General features: G+C 42.8%; 1 protein-coding gene across 2 annotated transcripts in view; it reads left to right on the forward strand.

The window, feature by feature from the left end:
* Window positions 1-396: 396 nt before the first annotated feature.
* The window catches only part of Gorasp2 (golgi reassembly stacking protein 2), a 30,037-nt gene continuing 12,916 nt past the window's right edge, over window positions 397-17,517 (forward strand). The window contains exons 1-3 of one of the 2 annotated variants that reach the window (XM_021154529.1): window positions 397-642; window positions 15,465-15,545; window positions 16,897-17,100. In XM_021154529.1, coding sequence (XP_021010188.1) covers window positions 580-642; window positions 15,465-15,545; window positions 16,897-17,100 — 348 coding nt within the window. In that variant the 5' untranslated portion in view covers window positions 397-579. Of the gene's footprint in view, window positions 643-11,474; window positions 11,751-15,464; window positions 15,546-16,896; window positions 17,101-17,517 lie in introns of those variants that run through there. The other variant, XM_021154534.2, reaches the window with a different exon arrangement.

The raw sequence follows: 17,517 nt of genomic DNA on the forward strand, positions 1-17,517 counted from the left end.
TAGCTCCGTAGTGTTCTATCAGGACGAGAAGAAAGACAACAAAACAGTAACCGCTGTTATTTCAGGGAACACTACTCTTTATAAACGTGAGCTGAGAACACCTGATATTCCAACCCCAGAAAGGCACTGTGAACTACAATCTTATTAAACAAGACCTAAAACAAAGCAAGCCCCAGACGTGTTCGGCATCTGTTCCCTTCCTCTCTGGCCTCTGGTCACCAGGAGGCGCTGCGACCAAATACCCTTCTACAAAGGTAGAAACGCGCCGAGATAAGTCTTGTCCGCTCCGGGGCCCCGTAGCGAGCCGTCGCGTTCCGGGCTGTCTTTCCGCTTTCTCGCGCGCCCTGCCTCCGCCCGCTGCGCGCTCTCCGGATCGTTCCCTCCGGCTCCCGGCAGGGGGCGCTGTCTGCGGCGTGGCAGCGGCCGTGGCTGCCGGGCGACGATCTCCCGGCGGGCTGTGCGGCCCGGCTCGGGCGGCTGCAAGTGCCACGTCCCAAGAGCTACGCGGAGTCGCCGAGCGGGCGGTGCGCGAGGCGGAGCAGCGCTGAGCCGGCCGGGTCGTACGGATCGCCCGCCGCCATGGGCTCCTCGCAGAGCGTCGAGATCCCGGGCGGCGGCACCGAGGGCTACCACGTTTTGCGGGTAAGGCCCGGGGGGGGACGCCGGGGCGGCCAGGCCCGAGTCCGCGGAGCGTCCTGGGCGCGGCTGCGGGCGACGTGGCCCGGGACCCGCCACCCTGGCTCCTGGCCCTCTGCACGGCCTCGCCGCGCACTGGCCTGAGCTTCAGAGTTAGGAAGAGCAGGGGGCGCCGCCTCCAGAAGGAGCCGGAACTCTTACCTGTGTTCCCGGGGAGGGTGACGGAGCCACAGGCTAGGCGGAGATGTCACCACCGGTGTCGGTTCATCTCGGCTACCCCTGGATGCTTGCAAAGGCCACCTGGGCAGGGAAAGGAGCACGAACGGCCTCGGGCTAGATTTGACAGACTTAAATTTAGTTGATTTTTGATAGGACTTTTCCGTTCCGGGTCGCTCCTGACCCTTCCAGATCTCTCCAACATTTCCTGGAGGAGAGGAACTTCCGTTCTTCTTTCTAAGATGAAATAGTCGGGGAGATTGAGGTTTAGGTCCGCGGAGGAGCGTTTCCAAAATAGCCAGGCTTGATGAGGGAACGCAGCGCCAGACACCAGGGGTCAAAGGCACATCCATCTGTGAAAAGTCCTTTCCTCGTGGAACCAGGAATGTGGTGACACCTGTGTGAGTGCTAACATGGGCAGTGGCCTCAGTCTGCATCGCCATTTAGGGACAATCTTCCCTGAGAGTGTGCTTGCTTACACCTTCACTTTCTGCCCTGGGTCGCATGTTCTGAATGAGATAACGTTTTAAAATAACCCAGATACCTGAATGAGATAACGTTTTAAAATAACCCAGATACCTGAACGATAGGACTGTGATTGGTCACCTTGATTGTCGGGATTGTGGTTGTCTCTCCATTCCACCCCAAAGAGACTTTTGAAGCCCTTGTTTTTCCAGGGTGTTTCTTCATATGCCATATTACTTTCCTATTTCCTTCAGCTAACCAAACTCCTAAATCCCGCACTAATAGGAAACACAGGAGAAAGAACTGCCTCATTCCGGGTTCGAAGGAAAATTAATGGCGATGCCTTTTTATCTGGTCTGATTCCTAGTTGACTCGTGTGAGGGGTATTATCCTGTTACTTGCAGATTCTGAGTGGTTGACTGTGGCCATGAACCCTTAGGGAGCTGTAGTATTTTTATTATAATAAACACCCAGGGAAACCTAGTAAGACACATTAGTGTTAATGAGTAGGGAAAAAAAGTAGTCTTTAGGGTCTTAGACGGATCTTCATGTCAACAGGACTCCAGTTTAATGAGCTTATTCCTATGGAAGACAGTTGAAGTATGTCGTCTTCATAGGTGTGCTTCGGAGGATTTCTGAGTGCACACATAGTTAGTACAGGTGTGTTATTACACTCTTCCTTGAGCTTTAGAAGTAGTAGGGGCAGCCTCAGTTACCAGTCTGCATCTGGAGCACAAACGTTACCAAATATGAAATCGTTGTATAGAGGGTATAAACCAAGGGAGCTTTAGTGATTATGTCATGAAAGCAAATGTTTTTACGTTTTTAACCCTCTCTCTCTCTCCCTGATTCTGCCACTCATTGCCTTACCTCTGATTTCAGAGAGAAAAGAACAGTTCTCTCCCTCCTATCCGTTGCTTCCTAAGGCATGGTGGTACGTCCCACTACAGACCCCGATCTTGTGAGCCAATGTGTCTATAGCAGGAAACTTTTGAGATAAACTCACCCATGTTTGAACTGATGTAATTTCACTTTCTGTGGTAACTACCAGTTTGCTGGCCGTTCACTTGTTAGTGGTAAAAACACTATTCGCTGTTCTGATGCCCCTATCTGCTGCTATCTTACAGGAATCCACATAATCAAGTAAACTTGGAGAGATTATTTTCAGTACTTACTGCTCAGCTCTGCTTTACAATCTTTGGGCAATGGGAAACAGACCCAGCAATTACTTAAGCAGAGTACTTTATCTTCTTAGGTGCTATGAATTTCTGTCTTCCTGTCTATTCTCTTAGGTGGCGTATACGAGTTTTTTTCTGCCTTCCCGCATGGTTCAGTGCAATTGTGATCCCATTATATATTTACTGTTATCCCCATTGCAGAGATGACTGACCACGGCAGGGTTTCTCCTGCGGTCGTTCAGTGTGTTTTGTGCAGAGAAGCATCTCTTCCCACACCTCATCTGCTTTTCTCAGGTTTTTGCTTCTTTGTGTATCTGGTGGAAGCATACGATACCTACTGTGATGTTCCTAACAGGGCCGTGAGGTTCATTGCATTGAGCTTCATAGGAGAATGTGGTTAACTAGCACCTCCTGGTGTTGAGCACGGAGTTTTCTGGTCTTTAATTCTTCAAAGGATATGTTCAGACCCTTAAGTTCTTTTTGTTTCACTTGAATTATACATTCCAAAATTACAGACTTAACATTCTGTAAGTACTGATCTTCATTTTACTAAGTTGCTGTGTTTTCTGGTTATCCGTTCTTTATAGAACACTTAAACAAATTTCAAGATAAAGTTTCATGAAATTGCACTGTCTAAAGGTAAACACTGCTGGACTTTATTTATAACACTTTATTTCCCTGTGCTTTACTGTACCCCCTATATATGTGCCACAAAGGTTTTGAATGCTGTGGCATAATGAAGTTGAGTGTGGGCAAGATATATATTAGAGTGGGGTGTGGTCAACCACACCCATAATCCAGCACTTGTGAGGTAAGGCAGGATTGCCAAAAGTTGAAGACCAAGTTTGAGTACAAAATGAGCTTTACAGAATGGGACCCTGTTTAAAATCAAGAACAAATAAAGATAGATTAGTCATACAGCCTAAATAATTAGCAGTTTTATTTCTTGGTAAGTAAATTGGAGCTAATTAATTAATTAGAAAGCTGTACTTTCAAGGAAAAGTTTATCAAACACCCCGAATATTTTCAAAAGTTATTTTTAAAAAGTGGGTACTTAGGCTGAAGAGATGGCCCACTGGTTAAGGTCACATACTGCTCTTGGAGAAGACCTGTGTTCAGTTCCCAGCATCCAAATTGGATGGCTCACAGATGCCTATAACTTGAACTGTAAGAGTTATACCTCTGGCCTGTGCAAGCATATGCACATAACACTGCCAAAGTGAACTCTGTGGTACACACCTTTATTCCCAGCACTCTGGAAGCTGAGGCAGGCAGATCTCTGAGTTTAAGCTCAGCCTGGTCCATTTTTTGAGTTCCAGACCACTTGAGTCACAGAGTTTAAAGAAATGTTACTTTTAAAATCCAAACAATAGGTTAGAACTATGTATCACTTTTTACAGACAATGTGTCCTTAGGGCTTCTAGATTTTATAGAAGTACTATAGGCTGCCTCCTACAGTCCCTGTATGTTGAATGCCAGATTCTTGCTTCCATTTGACATTTGTTATTAAGTGAGTCCAACAAAGCCATTCTCAAAAGTTTCATCTTTAGAATGGTCTCTTAGATGGCCATTATAAATTTTAAAATTCTGGCCTTACATAACACTCTGAGAAAGGAGCTCTCCAAGGACATTGTGGACCCAGCGCTCACACTAGTTTGGGGACATGCTGTGTTACTCTGTTGACTGATGGGCCATTGATACATCTCCCCTGTAATCAGAGGCCTAACCCAAGCTTGCTGCAGACTCCACAGTAGTTAGGTGCTAACTTCAAAGTGCAAAGTGCTGTAAATTAGTCCTGTAGAAAGAACACCTGGACCATGTCTGCTCTTGGGTGGAGCTGCCCTATTTTAGGGGTGCCTCACTGACAAAGAAGCCCTGTTACAGGGGACTACTTTTTTGACAAACTCATAAACAACTGGGCTACTTAATGTTGTTTTCCAAATGTAATTAGAATCCTATATAAGCAGGTCCCACTTGCAGATTCTCCCTCCCGGTTGATTTCTTCAGTTTAACACCAGGAAGCTTTTTAATTCATAAGCATTCTTTGAAATTATGTTCAAATGCAGGACACAGATGATTGCAGCTTCCTACAGCCCCAGATACACAATACATGAACCCAAGGGCACCTTTAAACATTGTATCACTGAACGTAAACTTTATGTCCAAAGACTCAAGCAAGTTAATCTGGCGGGCTGGGCTCCTCACTGGCCAGATCTCCTGTTCTCCATTACCTGTGGCTTTGGTAAAGATTCTGCGAAGTGCTGGTTCCATTGCCTTCTGGACCAGCGCCATTGACACCACTGTACTTTTTTTTTTTTTTTTACTGTCTTTAATATTCTACTGAAAGGACTATATCCTCAGGATTCACCAACTTAAAAAAAGTGAACTGGTAAATACTTGGGAAGTTCATCATGTGCTTTGGAATCTGACTGCATATTGCTTGGGGAAATGTGATTATCTAGTAAAATGACTTGTTTCTTTAAAAGACATACTCAGAGTGGTTACTTTGAGAGACCGCATACTGCCCTGTTTGCATTGCAACTAAATTTTCTACACTAGGAAAAGGAATAATGCTGGCATTTTTCTTTCTCTTCTTCCCTTCCCCCATACACACCTTTTGAAAACATCAAAACATATTTTCAGAAATGGGGAACCATATCGACTAGTGGGCATAGATACCCTGAGAGACTGTTCTGGTAGACCACTAGTGTCTAGTAGACACTGGGGAACTGGATTCCAGCCCCTGATGTTGGCTCAGCTGACAGCCTGTTTGTCTGAAAGTTGACTAGAGCAGTCAGTACCTTTGTCACCTTCTCACTCAGTCCCACAGCACACATTAGACATAAGTATTTGAAAACAAGTACTGTTAAATCATAATACTTCCTACCCTTCGGTTATCCTGTGCATTAAGTGAGCTATTCCATGGCACACTCTAGACTGTGGTAAAGACTCAATGAAGGTTAGCTGGTGGCCTTCTTACCAGCATTACATTATTGCCTAGTTTGTGAGATCCACTCTTGCAGTGGTAATAAACAGTTTCAGCAGTGTTCCTTTCTAATCAACATGTAGCTACTTTCTGCATGTGTGCCTAGCCCTGTATATGCTGCTATTTGAAACAAGTTTGGAGGGAATTAACAAGGTGACTTGCTAGGTGCCTGTGCACAGGCCTGTCAACCTGAGCTTGGTCCTTATCTCCCACAAGACAGCAGGAGATAAATGACTCCCAGGAACTGTCCTCCGATCTCCACACCCATCTTTGTGTGTACATTACACTCTGTCTGTCTGGTCTGTCTGTCCCCCCCACCCCCACCCCGCCAACTTCCTCCTTCTCTCTCATACACATACAAAAGTAATTAAGTATAAAAGTTAAAGTATACATTTGCTTCAAATCTGATCCTTTAATTCCTGTCTCTAAAGTACATGCATATATAGTATTTGTTGCTTTTAAAGATTTTTCGTTTTGAAGACATTGTTTGTTTCTTGAAACTCAGGTGAGCACCATTATCTTTCTCATTACTCCGTCCTGCTATGAGTGGATGCAGTCATTTGTTCCTAAGAACCCAGGTGGTCACAGCCATCTGCATTTGGTGTTCTTCGTGCCTTCCAGCTTCACAGACCATCTGGTTGATAGCCTCACTTCACAGTTAGGGAAAGCACAGAGAGGTTAAGCTGATGTGCCCAATCACACCGTTAGCTCCCCTTCCTCTAGGAAAGCATCTAACTCAGTATTGGAGCTAGGGGATTGGGTAGTTCTTGCCCCTCTTCCCAGATCTTTTCTAGAACGCTAATTTTGCCATGTTTTTCTGCCATTCCCTCTGGTCATCAAGAGTTGGGGTGGTTTGTTTGCCGTGGGGTGTGTTTGTATTGGAGCGAAAGTCTCAGCCTTCTGAGTAGTTGGACGATAGGCTGAGTGCTTCAGCTTAATACGTAACTCATTTCAAGTTGCTTTCTGTGTTATGCATTACATCATGGGGCCAGTTGTTAGACCTGAAAGGGGAATTTGTTGGTAAATGAGGCTTACAGTCTAGCCTGTCACAGAATCGTTACTATACATTTTGTCTTTTATAACCACAGAGCATTTAGGTTTGGGTTTTTTTTTTAATGCCACATTTGCAAAATCTTGCATTGCTGTGATCATGTAAGCACACACATATAAGGATTTATGTGTGCAGTTGAAGTGAGTCCTCCAGGGCCCATATACATGGAATTATATTCTACTCTTTTTGAGTCAGGGCCTCACTTTGTAGTCCAGGTTGGATCTCACTAGATAGCCTAGGCCAGCCTCAAATTTGTCGTAATGCCCCTATATCAGCCTCCTAAGAACAGGACTTACAGGTGGGCCTCCCACACTCAAGTGTTTTCTAGCCTTGATTAGTATCTTTTCTGCTTTTAAGTCAGTACAAAATGAAAATGCGGGGCTTAAATTGAGAGTCAGGGAACATGGTGGTACAGTTATTCATAGAGATTTTACCTGTATTTTATAAAGAAGAATCTGGGGTACAGTCGGTCGGGCTGGGGAGGTAGTGGTTGCCAAGCACGAGGACCTGAGTCTCATTAATTAACTAATTAATTAATTTAATTTTCATTACCCAAATAGAAAAAAGCTAGGTGTGGTGGCCTGCTTGTAATCCAAGCATTAGAGATGCTGAGATAGGCAGATCCCTGAGACTTGATAGTTGTGGTCAGTGAGAGTCCCCTGTCTCAAAAAGAAAGGCAGAAAGTGCCTGAGGGAAGATACCTGAGTTGCCCTCTGACTCCTCAGCCATGAGCACATCCACACACACAAGAATCTATAGCAGTATCCCTGGCCATCAGAGAAATGCAATTCAGAGCTACTTTCAGATACCTCACTCCAGTCAGAATGGCCATCATCAAATCTGACAACAAATGTTGGACAGGATGTGGAGAGAAAGGAAGCCTTATTCACTGCTGGTGGGGGAGCAGTCACTGTGAGAACCTGCTTGGAGCTTTCTCAAGAAGTTAAAAACAAAGAGCTCTATCACCCAGCTACACTCCTGGACAAATACCCAAAAACACCAAACTACCATAGAAGTGTTTGCATTCCCATATTTATTGCTGCTTTATTCACTATAGCAAAAGATTGCAATCAACCTATTTGTTTATCAGCAGATGAGTGGATAACGAAAATTTGGTATATGCATGTAAAGTGGAATACTACTCCATTCTTTAAAATAAGTCAGGAAATTTGCACAAAAGAGGATAGACTTAGAATCTGTAGTTTTAAGTGAGGCCACACAATCTCAGACAGGAAAAACCCGGTTCTCCTCATGCAGAACCTAACCAATAATATATGCGCATGTGGCTACAGTAACAAGTATACATGTGGATACAGTGTATCATGCAGGAGAGAGGACAGGAAAAGTAAACATTAGGAAGCAGGACGGAGGACGGACTGATGCAGGTAATGAGCATGTGTGTGAAAGGAGAGCGAGCCCAGTGTGTGTCTAGGTCTAACTGTCGTGGATTTGAAGTTTGGTGGAGGACCAGCACATGAAGATAGACTCAATAGGCTAAGAGATGGCTCAGAGATTAAGGGCACTGACTGCTCATCCAAAGGACCCAGGTTTGATTCCCAGCACCCGCATGGCATCTCACAGGCTCAGGAAAGTCAGTAGCCCAGTGTCCTCTTCAGGCTTCTGCAGACACCAAGCAGAACAGCCATGCACATAAAGCCAACTAATAAGAAAGTTAAGGGGCTGGTGAGATGGCTCAGTGGGTAAGAGCACCTGACTGCTCTTCCGAAGGTCCAGAGTTCAAATCCCAGCAACCACATGGTGGCTCACAACCATCCGTAACGAGATCTGACGCCCTCTTCTGGAGTGTCTGAAGACAGCTACAGTGTACTTACATATAATAAATAAATAAATCTTTAAAAAAAAAAAAAAAAAAAGTAAAAGTACCTATTTATATTGGCAATAAAATCCAGTGTAGAGCTTCTGTTCTGAATGGACACCCCAACTGTATAGAAGTTCATTTAGTTTCATAGTGTTTTGGTATAGTTAGTTTCTGTTCCTTGTTTTTGGTTTTGATTTTTGTTTTTGTTTTTTTTTTTAATTTACCACCTTTTTAAAAATAAGTTTGAAATTTAAACAAGGACAGTGACACAATAATAAGTGTCCCACTTAGCCTGCTGTATCCAGGAAGTCCCCCATGGATCCCTGTCCAGGTGCTTTGTGGTAGCCATTGTGTTTATGCCAGCTGCAAAGCATAGAAGTTATGCGTGAAGAGTGCCCAACTTCACTCACACTTCTGCTACTGTGAGACTCTGCCCCTCCTCATCTTCTCCCAGTTGGAGAGAAAAGGTTGGTGCTGACTAACACATGAAGTTGAAATATTTTTTGTTACTATTATCTTTAATATGCATTGGTGTTTTGCTTTGCATATATGTCTGTGTGAGGGTGTCTGATCCCCTGGAATTGGAGTTACAGACAGGTGTGAGCTGCTATGTGGTTGCTGGGAATTGAACCAGGGTCCTCTGGAAGAGCAGCCATCTTATCTCTCCAGTCCCACGAAATGGAATTCTTAATTCCAGAGAAAAGGAGGTGGGTGTTGTGTTACTCAATCCTAATTGTCACCTAGGAGATTAGAGTACACCTCTAGGTGGCTATTCGGGGCTTCCAATGTGAGTGGGTCCTATGGACAGGGACTTAATAAGTGCATTACTCCCTGATTAAGTCCTTGTGATGGGATTATCAGAGGTGCTGAAATGTCAGTCTAGCTGGAGGAAGCAGCCATTGAGGTCATGAACTTGTGTCCTAGGCTAATCCATTCTGATATCCCCTTTCTCTGCTTCCTGGCTGCCATGATGTGGCTTGTTCTGCCTGCCCAGTTGACCTCTAGCTCATGAAACTGAGCTGAGCTGAGCCTCTCTCTCTTAGGCTGTTCTGTCAGGTGTTTTGTCTCCGAGAGGAGAAAATCCTGACTACAGAGGCTTTCCTGGGAAGGAATCAGTAAGACAACAGAGGAAGTCAGTGTGCAGGGAGGGAGTGCTTGATTGGTTCAGGGTAAGTTTGGTAAAACTTTAATATGAAGTCAGAAGATAGAAGTGGGAAGTTATAGACCTGAAAGATGCTTCACAAAGCCTAGCCACTCGTGTCCAGTCAAAGAAACCCTCGTGGACTGGTCTCACAAGGGGTCCTCTCACTCTCACACACACACCATGACATGCACACACCCACAGTCACATCAGACAAACCCATGTGAAAAGGGAAAATTGAAAGTTAATTGTATTTATGACCAGAAACGTCATTGGGCAAACTTAATTTTTTGCAGCTCAAAGCAGCACATTAATGCAAAATAGAATATGCCCTGAAAAATGCCCTTATTATGTCGGGAATTTTTTATATGTTTGCTCATCTGGTTGTCTGTTCAATATTTCTTTCTATCCTAAAATCCTCCCTAACTGGATTTTATGACCTATGGAAACTTCCCACTGTATCTGAATAGTACATTAGGAATCTCTTGTTTTGAAATAAATGATTCAAATTCCAACTTCTAGAAATGTTCTGTGGCTGTTGTTGGTATTTTATTTTGGTTTTGGTTTGGTTTGGAAGACAGTTTTGTGTGTCCCAGCCTGGCCTACACTGACAGTGTAGCTGGGAATGGCTTTGACTTCCTAGACAGGTTCCACTTTTCAAACTCATTTTAATGTGGTAGAAATGGCTCATTTACAATCTCATAAACTTTGCTGGGTTTTTTGTGGAGGGATAACAAGATCTAGACCATTCCACCTGGCAACCACTGGTGAATGTCTCCATGTCTGTATCAAGCTCTTCCCAGCAGCTTGTTGAAAATCCTGTGTTTACTATTGCATGTGCCAGCAAGATTTTGCTGACAGGACCCTGATATAGCTGTCTTTTGTGAGGCTATGCCAGTGCCAGGCAAATACAGAAGTGAATGCTCACAGTCATCTATAGGATGGAACACAGGGTCCCTAAAGAAGGAGCTAGAGAAAGTACCCAAGGAGCTAAAAGGGGTCTGCAACCCTATAGGAGGATCAACAAGTACTAACCAGTACCCCCAGAGCTCGTGTCTCTAGTTGCATATGTAGCAGAAGATGGCCTAGTCGGCCATCATTGGGAAGAGAGGCCCCTTGGTCTTGCGAAGATTATATGCCCCAGCACAGGGGAATGCCAGGGCCAGGAAACGGGAGTGGGTGGGTTGGGGAGCAGGGGGGGGGTATAGGGGACTTTCGGGTTAGCATTTGAAATGTAAATGAAGAAAATATCTAATAAAAAATGAAATAAAAAAAATCCCGTGTTTAAAATGTATTACATCCTCCCCGCCCCAGCATCACAGGCAGCACTGCCTTCTGTCTTATTGTGGTAGATGCGTGGTAACCTTTCTCCCAGTGAAGAAACCTCCATGACCATCTACTAAATATGCTCTGCTGAAATGGCCTCTTGTAGTTGCCATGTAGATGTGTGCTATCCAGCCCCACGTGGCTATTTTTAATAAGTTAAATGGAATTTAAGTTGCAGCCCTTAGTTTCATTAGTCAGGAGCTTTGTGGATGTTACTGGTGGCCACTGTATTGGAAGGCCATTCAGAGAGCTGTCAGCAGCATTTAGACTAGAGCAGCAGCTAGCCAGAACCTTGTCCTTCCTACCTGACACTGTTGCTGTGTGATGCAGAGCTGCCTCTTCTACGATGGAGCTCCCAGTAAGTTAGGTGATGCGGTAGGTGATGCAGTAGGTGATGCGGTAGGTGATGCGGTAGGTGATGCGGTAGGTGATGCGGTAGGTGATGCGGTAGGTGATGCGGTAGGTGATGCGGTAGGTGATGCAGTAGGTGATGCGGTAGGTGATGCGGCCTCTTATCACTTTGGCTTATCACTCTGGATGCTGGAGGTCACCCATGTGAGTTGTGTGAAGTACGTGTTCCTGTGAAGAATGAACAAGAACACAGTTTTGTAGTTTGTTTTGTAGCTTTTACACTGACTGCTCAGAGGTTTGTTTTTTTTTAAACAAGTTTCAGGTTTTCACACTTTCCATGAAGTGGACATGCTCTTAGATTACAATTTCATTTCTCTTTTTCAGGTAGAGGAAAATTGCCTTAGGCCATTACATTAAGAGTCCCTGTAATGCATGGCTTGGTGAATTTTTACAAACAGTCCTTGAACAACAGTCTCCTTCCAGTCGCACCCCACCCACTCCTATTCCTCCCAAGTGTGAATTCTGTCTGCTACACTGGTTTGTAGCAATGGCAATTAGTTGGCCTATTCTTGGAATTTATGGTAATATATACTCATTTCTATATGTCTTCTTCGCTTCAAATGTTGCTTTATCTAGATTGTGTTTTATTAATATATTTAGTACTGTTGAAAATATGCCAGATTTTCTTAGTCTGCTGTTGATAGACATTTGTACAAGCTTCCGTTTGGGTCTAAAACAAATGTGCAATGCCAGGAACACCGTCCTGCTCCTTTTGGAGAACATTTTTCGTACCTGTTTCTGTGGTAACACACTTTTAAGAGTGGAATATTGGGTCAAAAGGTATACACATTTTCAATATTAATATACTGCCAAATTGCTATTTGGAGCCCCACTACAGTGCTTGGGCTTTCTGAATGTGCACCCTCATTCACCATCCGTGGTTTCTATCTTTCTCGTTTATGGCTTAAAGTTATGTCAGCTCTGGCTGGGGGTAGTGGCACGTGTCTCTAATCCCAGCCTTGGGCTATTCCAGGCCAGTCAGTCAAGCCTACACAATGAGATTCTGTCTCAAAACAAAACAACTGTCTCAGTCAAATCTAAAGCTCTTATCTTTTATTACACATTTTAAACAATCTTAAAATTTCAAATTTAACCTATTTATCTTAAATTACCATAGTATAATATTTGACCCTATAATAAGTGTCAAATGGTCTTTGGAATCGGGGACATACAGTTTTCATTGTGTTTTGATTAAGGTAGGCTTGAAAGAAGCAAAAGATAAGTCGAGGTCTTAGAAAGAACAGCAAGTACTGAAATAGTCATCGGGGATAAGATTGCACGAGGAGCCTACCCATGTAGAATGTCCATGCTACTTTCTAAACCTTGTAGGCCTTCTTTTCTGTACTGCGACAAATGGAATACTAACTAGAGATCGATTTTCAGAGCTCCCTCTGCTGGTGTCCTAGCCATAATTAAGATATCTTCTTGCTTTAATTTGTGCTGGGCTCTAATGGTGTATAATAAATTTGAGAAAGAAATTAATTTCAAGGTCCATTAAAAGCAGATGAAATAGATGTTTGTAGCAAATGAAATGGAAAAATAGAAAGGGTTGTTTATTTCTTTTAGAATTTAGACTAAGCTTTGAGTCTCTTTTGAGTTACAGGGAGGATACTTGTGATGGTATTGGAAGCTTTCCATTTCAAACAGTACTTTATACTTTATTACACTGAGGGCGGGTAGGGCAGCATGCTAGGAATCAATGCAGGGTCACCTTTGCAAGTTGATGATAGTCCAAAAGCACTCTCCCTGGCTCTTTTTAACTAAAAGAGCAACTTTTCAGGGAAGAAGCCCCAAATTCATCAGTAAACTGGTTGGGTTCTAGATAATGCTACCAGTGGCCATTTAGAACCTACATTTAGTTCATTTATATTTAGATAATCAGATTAGGTATGGACCCAGTTAAGAGAGAAATTATTCTGAAGGGTACCTAAGGGTTGGCTTAACCTTTTATTACCTGGGGCATCTCACATCTAACTGATAGCTACTTGTGGCGGGGTCCGTGACTAGTAGATGTGGCTTCACGAACCTCTTTCTAACTATAACTGGATCTGTTTGGTTTGATTTGGACAGGATCTCTCTGCTGTGTAGCTTGTCCTGGCATGTGCCACATGCTCCAGGAAGTCCCCTCTGCCTGTTAGAGTTCCTATTTGAGGAGAAATTTAGTGGATACTTTGACTTTTAGCTGTTTTGATAATACGTACAATGGAAAGACTTCCATTTAAGAAAACTAACCATAAGAAAATTGAAGAATGTATTCTGATTGCTTTTGTAATAGAACACCCTTGGGGCTGGAGAGATGCCTCAATGGTTAAGACCATATTCTGTTCTCACAGAGGACTGAGTTCAATTTTCAGCACCCACACTGGGCAGCTCACAACAACCCTGTAACTCTAGCTTCAAGGATCTAATACTCTCTTCTGGCTTCTGCAGACACCTACATTTATGTATGCATGCCATACACAGACATACACATGTAAATGTAAGTAAAAATTAAATTGTATTTTATTTTTTGAGACACTCTCACTAGTAGGTCCAGCTGGCCTAGAACTTGATATGTAGACCAGGCTAGGCTCAAACTCCTACAGATCTGCCTACCTCTGCCTCCTCAGAGCTAGGACCAAAGGTGTGCACCACTATACCACCCACATCCCTCAAAAAAAATCCTATAAAGAAATAACTAATTAATGAGACCCTTTGATACTTTTTTATTATAACTATTATCTTTAGATAATTGTTTCCTTTGATATTTAAATTATTTATAAAAAAGAGTTTATAGTGGGGAATCACTGAAATGGACAAAGAATTGGATATCTAGGAAAGATGGAAGACCCATCCATGGCGAAAGTGAAAATAACATTTTGCAAACAACTCTCTTCAGGGGCCTAGACTGCAAGGCCACTATCGACTCTGGTCAGGCGGTGTACGGTGCCTCCAGGTCCTCCCTTCCCTTGTTAGCCCTGCTTAGATACTTGCCCTCCTGCCTTCCCGCCTTCTCCTCTCAGTGGCTTTAGTGAACAAGAAGCTGACATCTTAGGAAGCCCACTCTCCATTTCCCTCTTTATGTCCCTCTAGAGCTTCCTCAGATTTAATCCAAAATTTACAAGGAAACATAATAAAGCAGAAAAAAAAATTTAAATGCAGTAAACACTGAAACTTTTCATCTTTGTAATGAAGCATTACTTACTGAGCAAAATAAAAATACCTAGTTTTGTTGTTTATGGCTAATGATACTAAAGTAAATTTAAACAAACGAACAAAGGCTGGGTGCTGGAGACACAGGCCTTTAATCCCAGCACTTAGGAAGCAGAGGCAATTTGATCTCTGAGTTCTAGGCCAGCCTGATATACAGAGCAAGTTTCAGGACATCCAGGGCTATAGCAAAAAAAAGAGCTGTCTCAAAACACAAAAAAGGAAAGAGACATTGACCCAAAAAGTACAGTACAATTTTGAATGTTCTTCAAGGAATATCTAGTTTCATATGCATATAAATATGTATGAGCTGCACTCTGCATAGCCTCAGAATTGCCCTTAGAGCCGTGTGGTCTAAAGCGGGATGTGGTGGCTCATCCCTGTAACTCCAGAACTCAGAGAGACTTAGATGGCTGACAGTTCCAGCCTGGACTACTAAAAATTAGTGCAAGCCTCATTTTTAGGGTAGTTTTGATAGTGTAAATAACCTCAAGCAAAATACAAATTCCTTATCGGGCCAGGTATGATGGCAGACTCCTTTGTCCCAGCACAGGTAGGTCCCTGAGAATGAGGCCAGCCTGGTCTACAGAGGAAGGTCCTGTCCAAAACAATAATGACAAAGGTTACAAGCAAAAGTCTTTTGGAAAAGCCAATGGAAAATTAATTGTATCCACTTGGGGTTTGTAGGTTACATTTCTCTCACTGGCGTTAGTGTTCCTATGAATGGAGAAAGTTTGGTAGACAATGTTAATCCTCTTTACCTCTTCCCCTTCAGAGCTTCCTCTCTCTGCTAGCCCCAGATCGCTTAGGCTTGTGATTAGAGGTCTGTGCACCCGCTCTGTGCTCCTTGCTTCTCCTCTGCCAGGTTAGCAGGCTGCCCTGGCATTGCTCCTTTGTTGGTGTTGAGCTGAGTGGTACCTGAGAAATAAACGCTGGCATGTGTCTCAGCACCGGATGTCTGCTGATTTGGGGGAGGGGACCTCCCATTCTGCACCCTCTGCCCCCACCTCTGATTTCATTTTCAATTTCAAATATTTCTTTTACAGGTACAGGAAAACTCCCCAGGACACAGAGCTGGACTGGAGCCTTTCTTTGATTTTATTGTTTCTATTAACGGTTCAAGATTAGTAAGTTCAACCTTTTATAATGTTGTACATAGAACTTTTTAGAACTTCTTCAAAGTGGAATTTTTAAAATTTTCTAGGTAAGGTGTATATCGACTACCATTTAGAAATAATTATGTTGGGAGCTACTAAGATTTCTCATTTGGTAAAGGCCCTTGCCACAGAAGTCTCAGGACCTGAATTCAATCTCTGAAACACATGGAAAGAGAGTGAGAAAATTGACTCAAGAATTTCTTCCTACCTCCAGATATGTACTACAGAACATGAGTGCCAGCTCTTGTGTGCCCCCGTACCTCCCTCACCCCCCCCTCACATACACACACACACACACACACACACACAATCAGGTATACACATAATATATTTAAATTTTGTTTTGTTTCTTCAGGCAGGGTCTCACTATATAGCCCAGAACTTGCTCTGTAGACCAGGCTGGCCTGAAACTCAGATTGACTTGCCTCTGTGTCCTGAATCCTGGAATCAAAAGTGTGCACCCTGTGTCCAGCATATTTAAATTCTTAAGAGGATAATGCTAATAAACATTAAAGTCTCACATCATCTTAGAGAAGTAGAATCTCTTCAGATTTGAACTTCATATATTAAAGTTTGATTTTTTTTTTTTTAGACTGTTGACAAATGAACTAGGAAAATGGGGCTTCCCTGTCAGTTTTCATGGATCCGAGTCCCATGATACATAAATTTATTGGAACAACAAAAAAAGTTGTTCTCAAAGAAAGAAAGAATTATTCTTTAAAAGCTGCTTTTTCTAAACTGTCTTCAGTTTCCTACTGATGTAATCTGTTAAAAAAGAAATTATGTAATTTCCACAAAGGGAATTCTTAAAACAGTATCTGTTTGGCTGGCTTTGTTTTATAATGGTCTTATTAAGTTTGTGCTCATACTTTGTCTTGTCTCTGACATAACGGCCTTTGGTTACACAGTACATTAACATTATTTCCCCCTTTCCCTTTTAGCCCTAATAAACAACAGAACATATATTAGAAAGGTCCAAAATTAGACTTTAAGGTCAACACATAATTTAGATTTTAAAAGCAAAGTCATTGTAACTTTGTTAGATTTAGATGCAACTTCTTACAGGATATTTTGTTGCTTGATCACCCCAGTGTTGGCTTGGTATTCTATGGTTAGATATTAAAAAAGCAGTCTGATCAGATAATATTGAGAGTTCTTAATTTCCAAACATCCTTTTACTTGGAGAAATATTTGAATGTCAATACAACTTTAGCCTGATGAGTGTGTATTTGTACTGATTATTAAATTATTTTATGAGATACTTAAACTAATAATTAGCATTATTTTTAATTATTAAAGACTATGATTTCTCTGTTTTTAGAATAAAGACAATGACACTCTGAAGGATCTGCTGAAAGCCAACGTTGAGAAGCCTGTAAAAATGCTCATCTACAGCAGCAAAACCCTGGAGCTGCGGGAGGCCTCGGTCACACCGAGCAACTTGTGGGGCGGCCAGGGCTTGTTGGGGGTTAGCATTCGTTTCTGCAGCTTTGACGGGGCCAACGAAAACGTTTGGCATGTGCTGGTAGGTACTGACCATGAACTGCTCCTGGGGGTGTAAGCGTAGTGTAGAAAGCAGGAGGGCACTGTCATCTCCAGATTGGGAAGGCTAGAGAGATTAAGGATTGTATTCTATTATGGAGATACTATGTTTTTTTCATTTCTGAAAGATCAGCATCCATTGCTGTTTAGGTACGGATTAGTTTTTAATTCAGGGAAGAAAAGCCAAAGAGCTGATAGTGCAGATAACCATAGAAATATTTTAAGTATCAGATATTATATAGTTTTTGTGGTTGGAAATTTAAAATACATATATTCTCGAGATAGTTCCTTAAATCTGACATTTCTAGTATGGGATATTGGGGGGTTCTTCAGACACTATAGTTCCGAGCTGTCACTCTTAACACGCGGAGAGTTGCTTTCTGTGGTTGAGTTGGGGTGT

Source organism: Mus caroli, chromosome 2 (genome assembly GCF_900094665.2).
Source record: "Mus caroli chromosome 2, CAROLI_EIJ_v1.1, whole genome shotgun sequence".
Taxonomy (NCBI): Eukaryota; Metazoa; Chordata; class Mammalia; order Rodentia; family Muridae; genus Mus; species Mus caroli.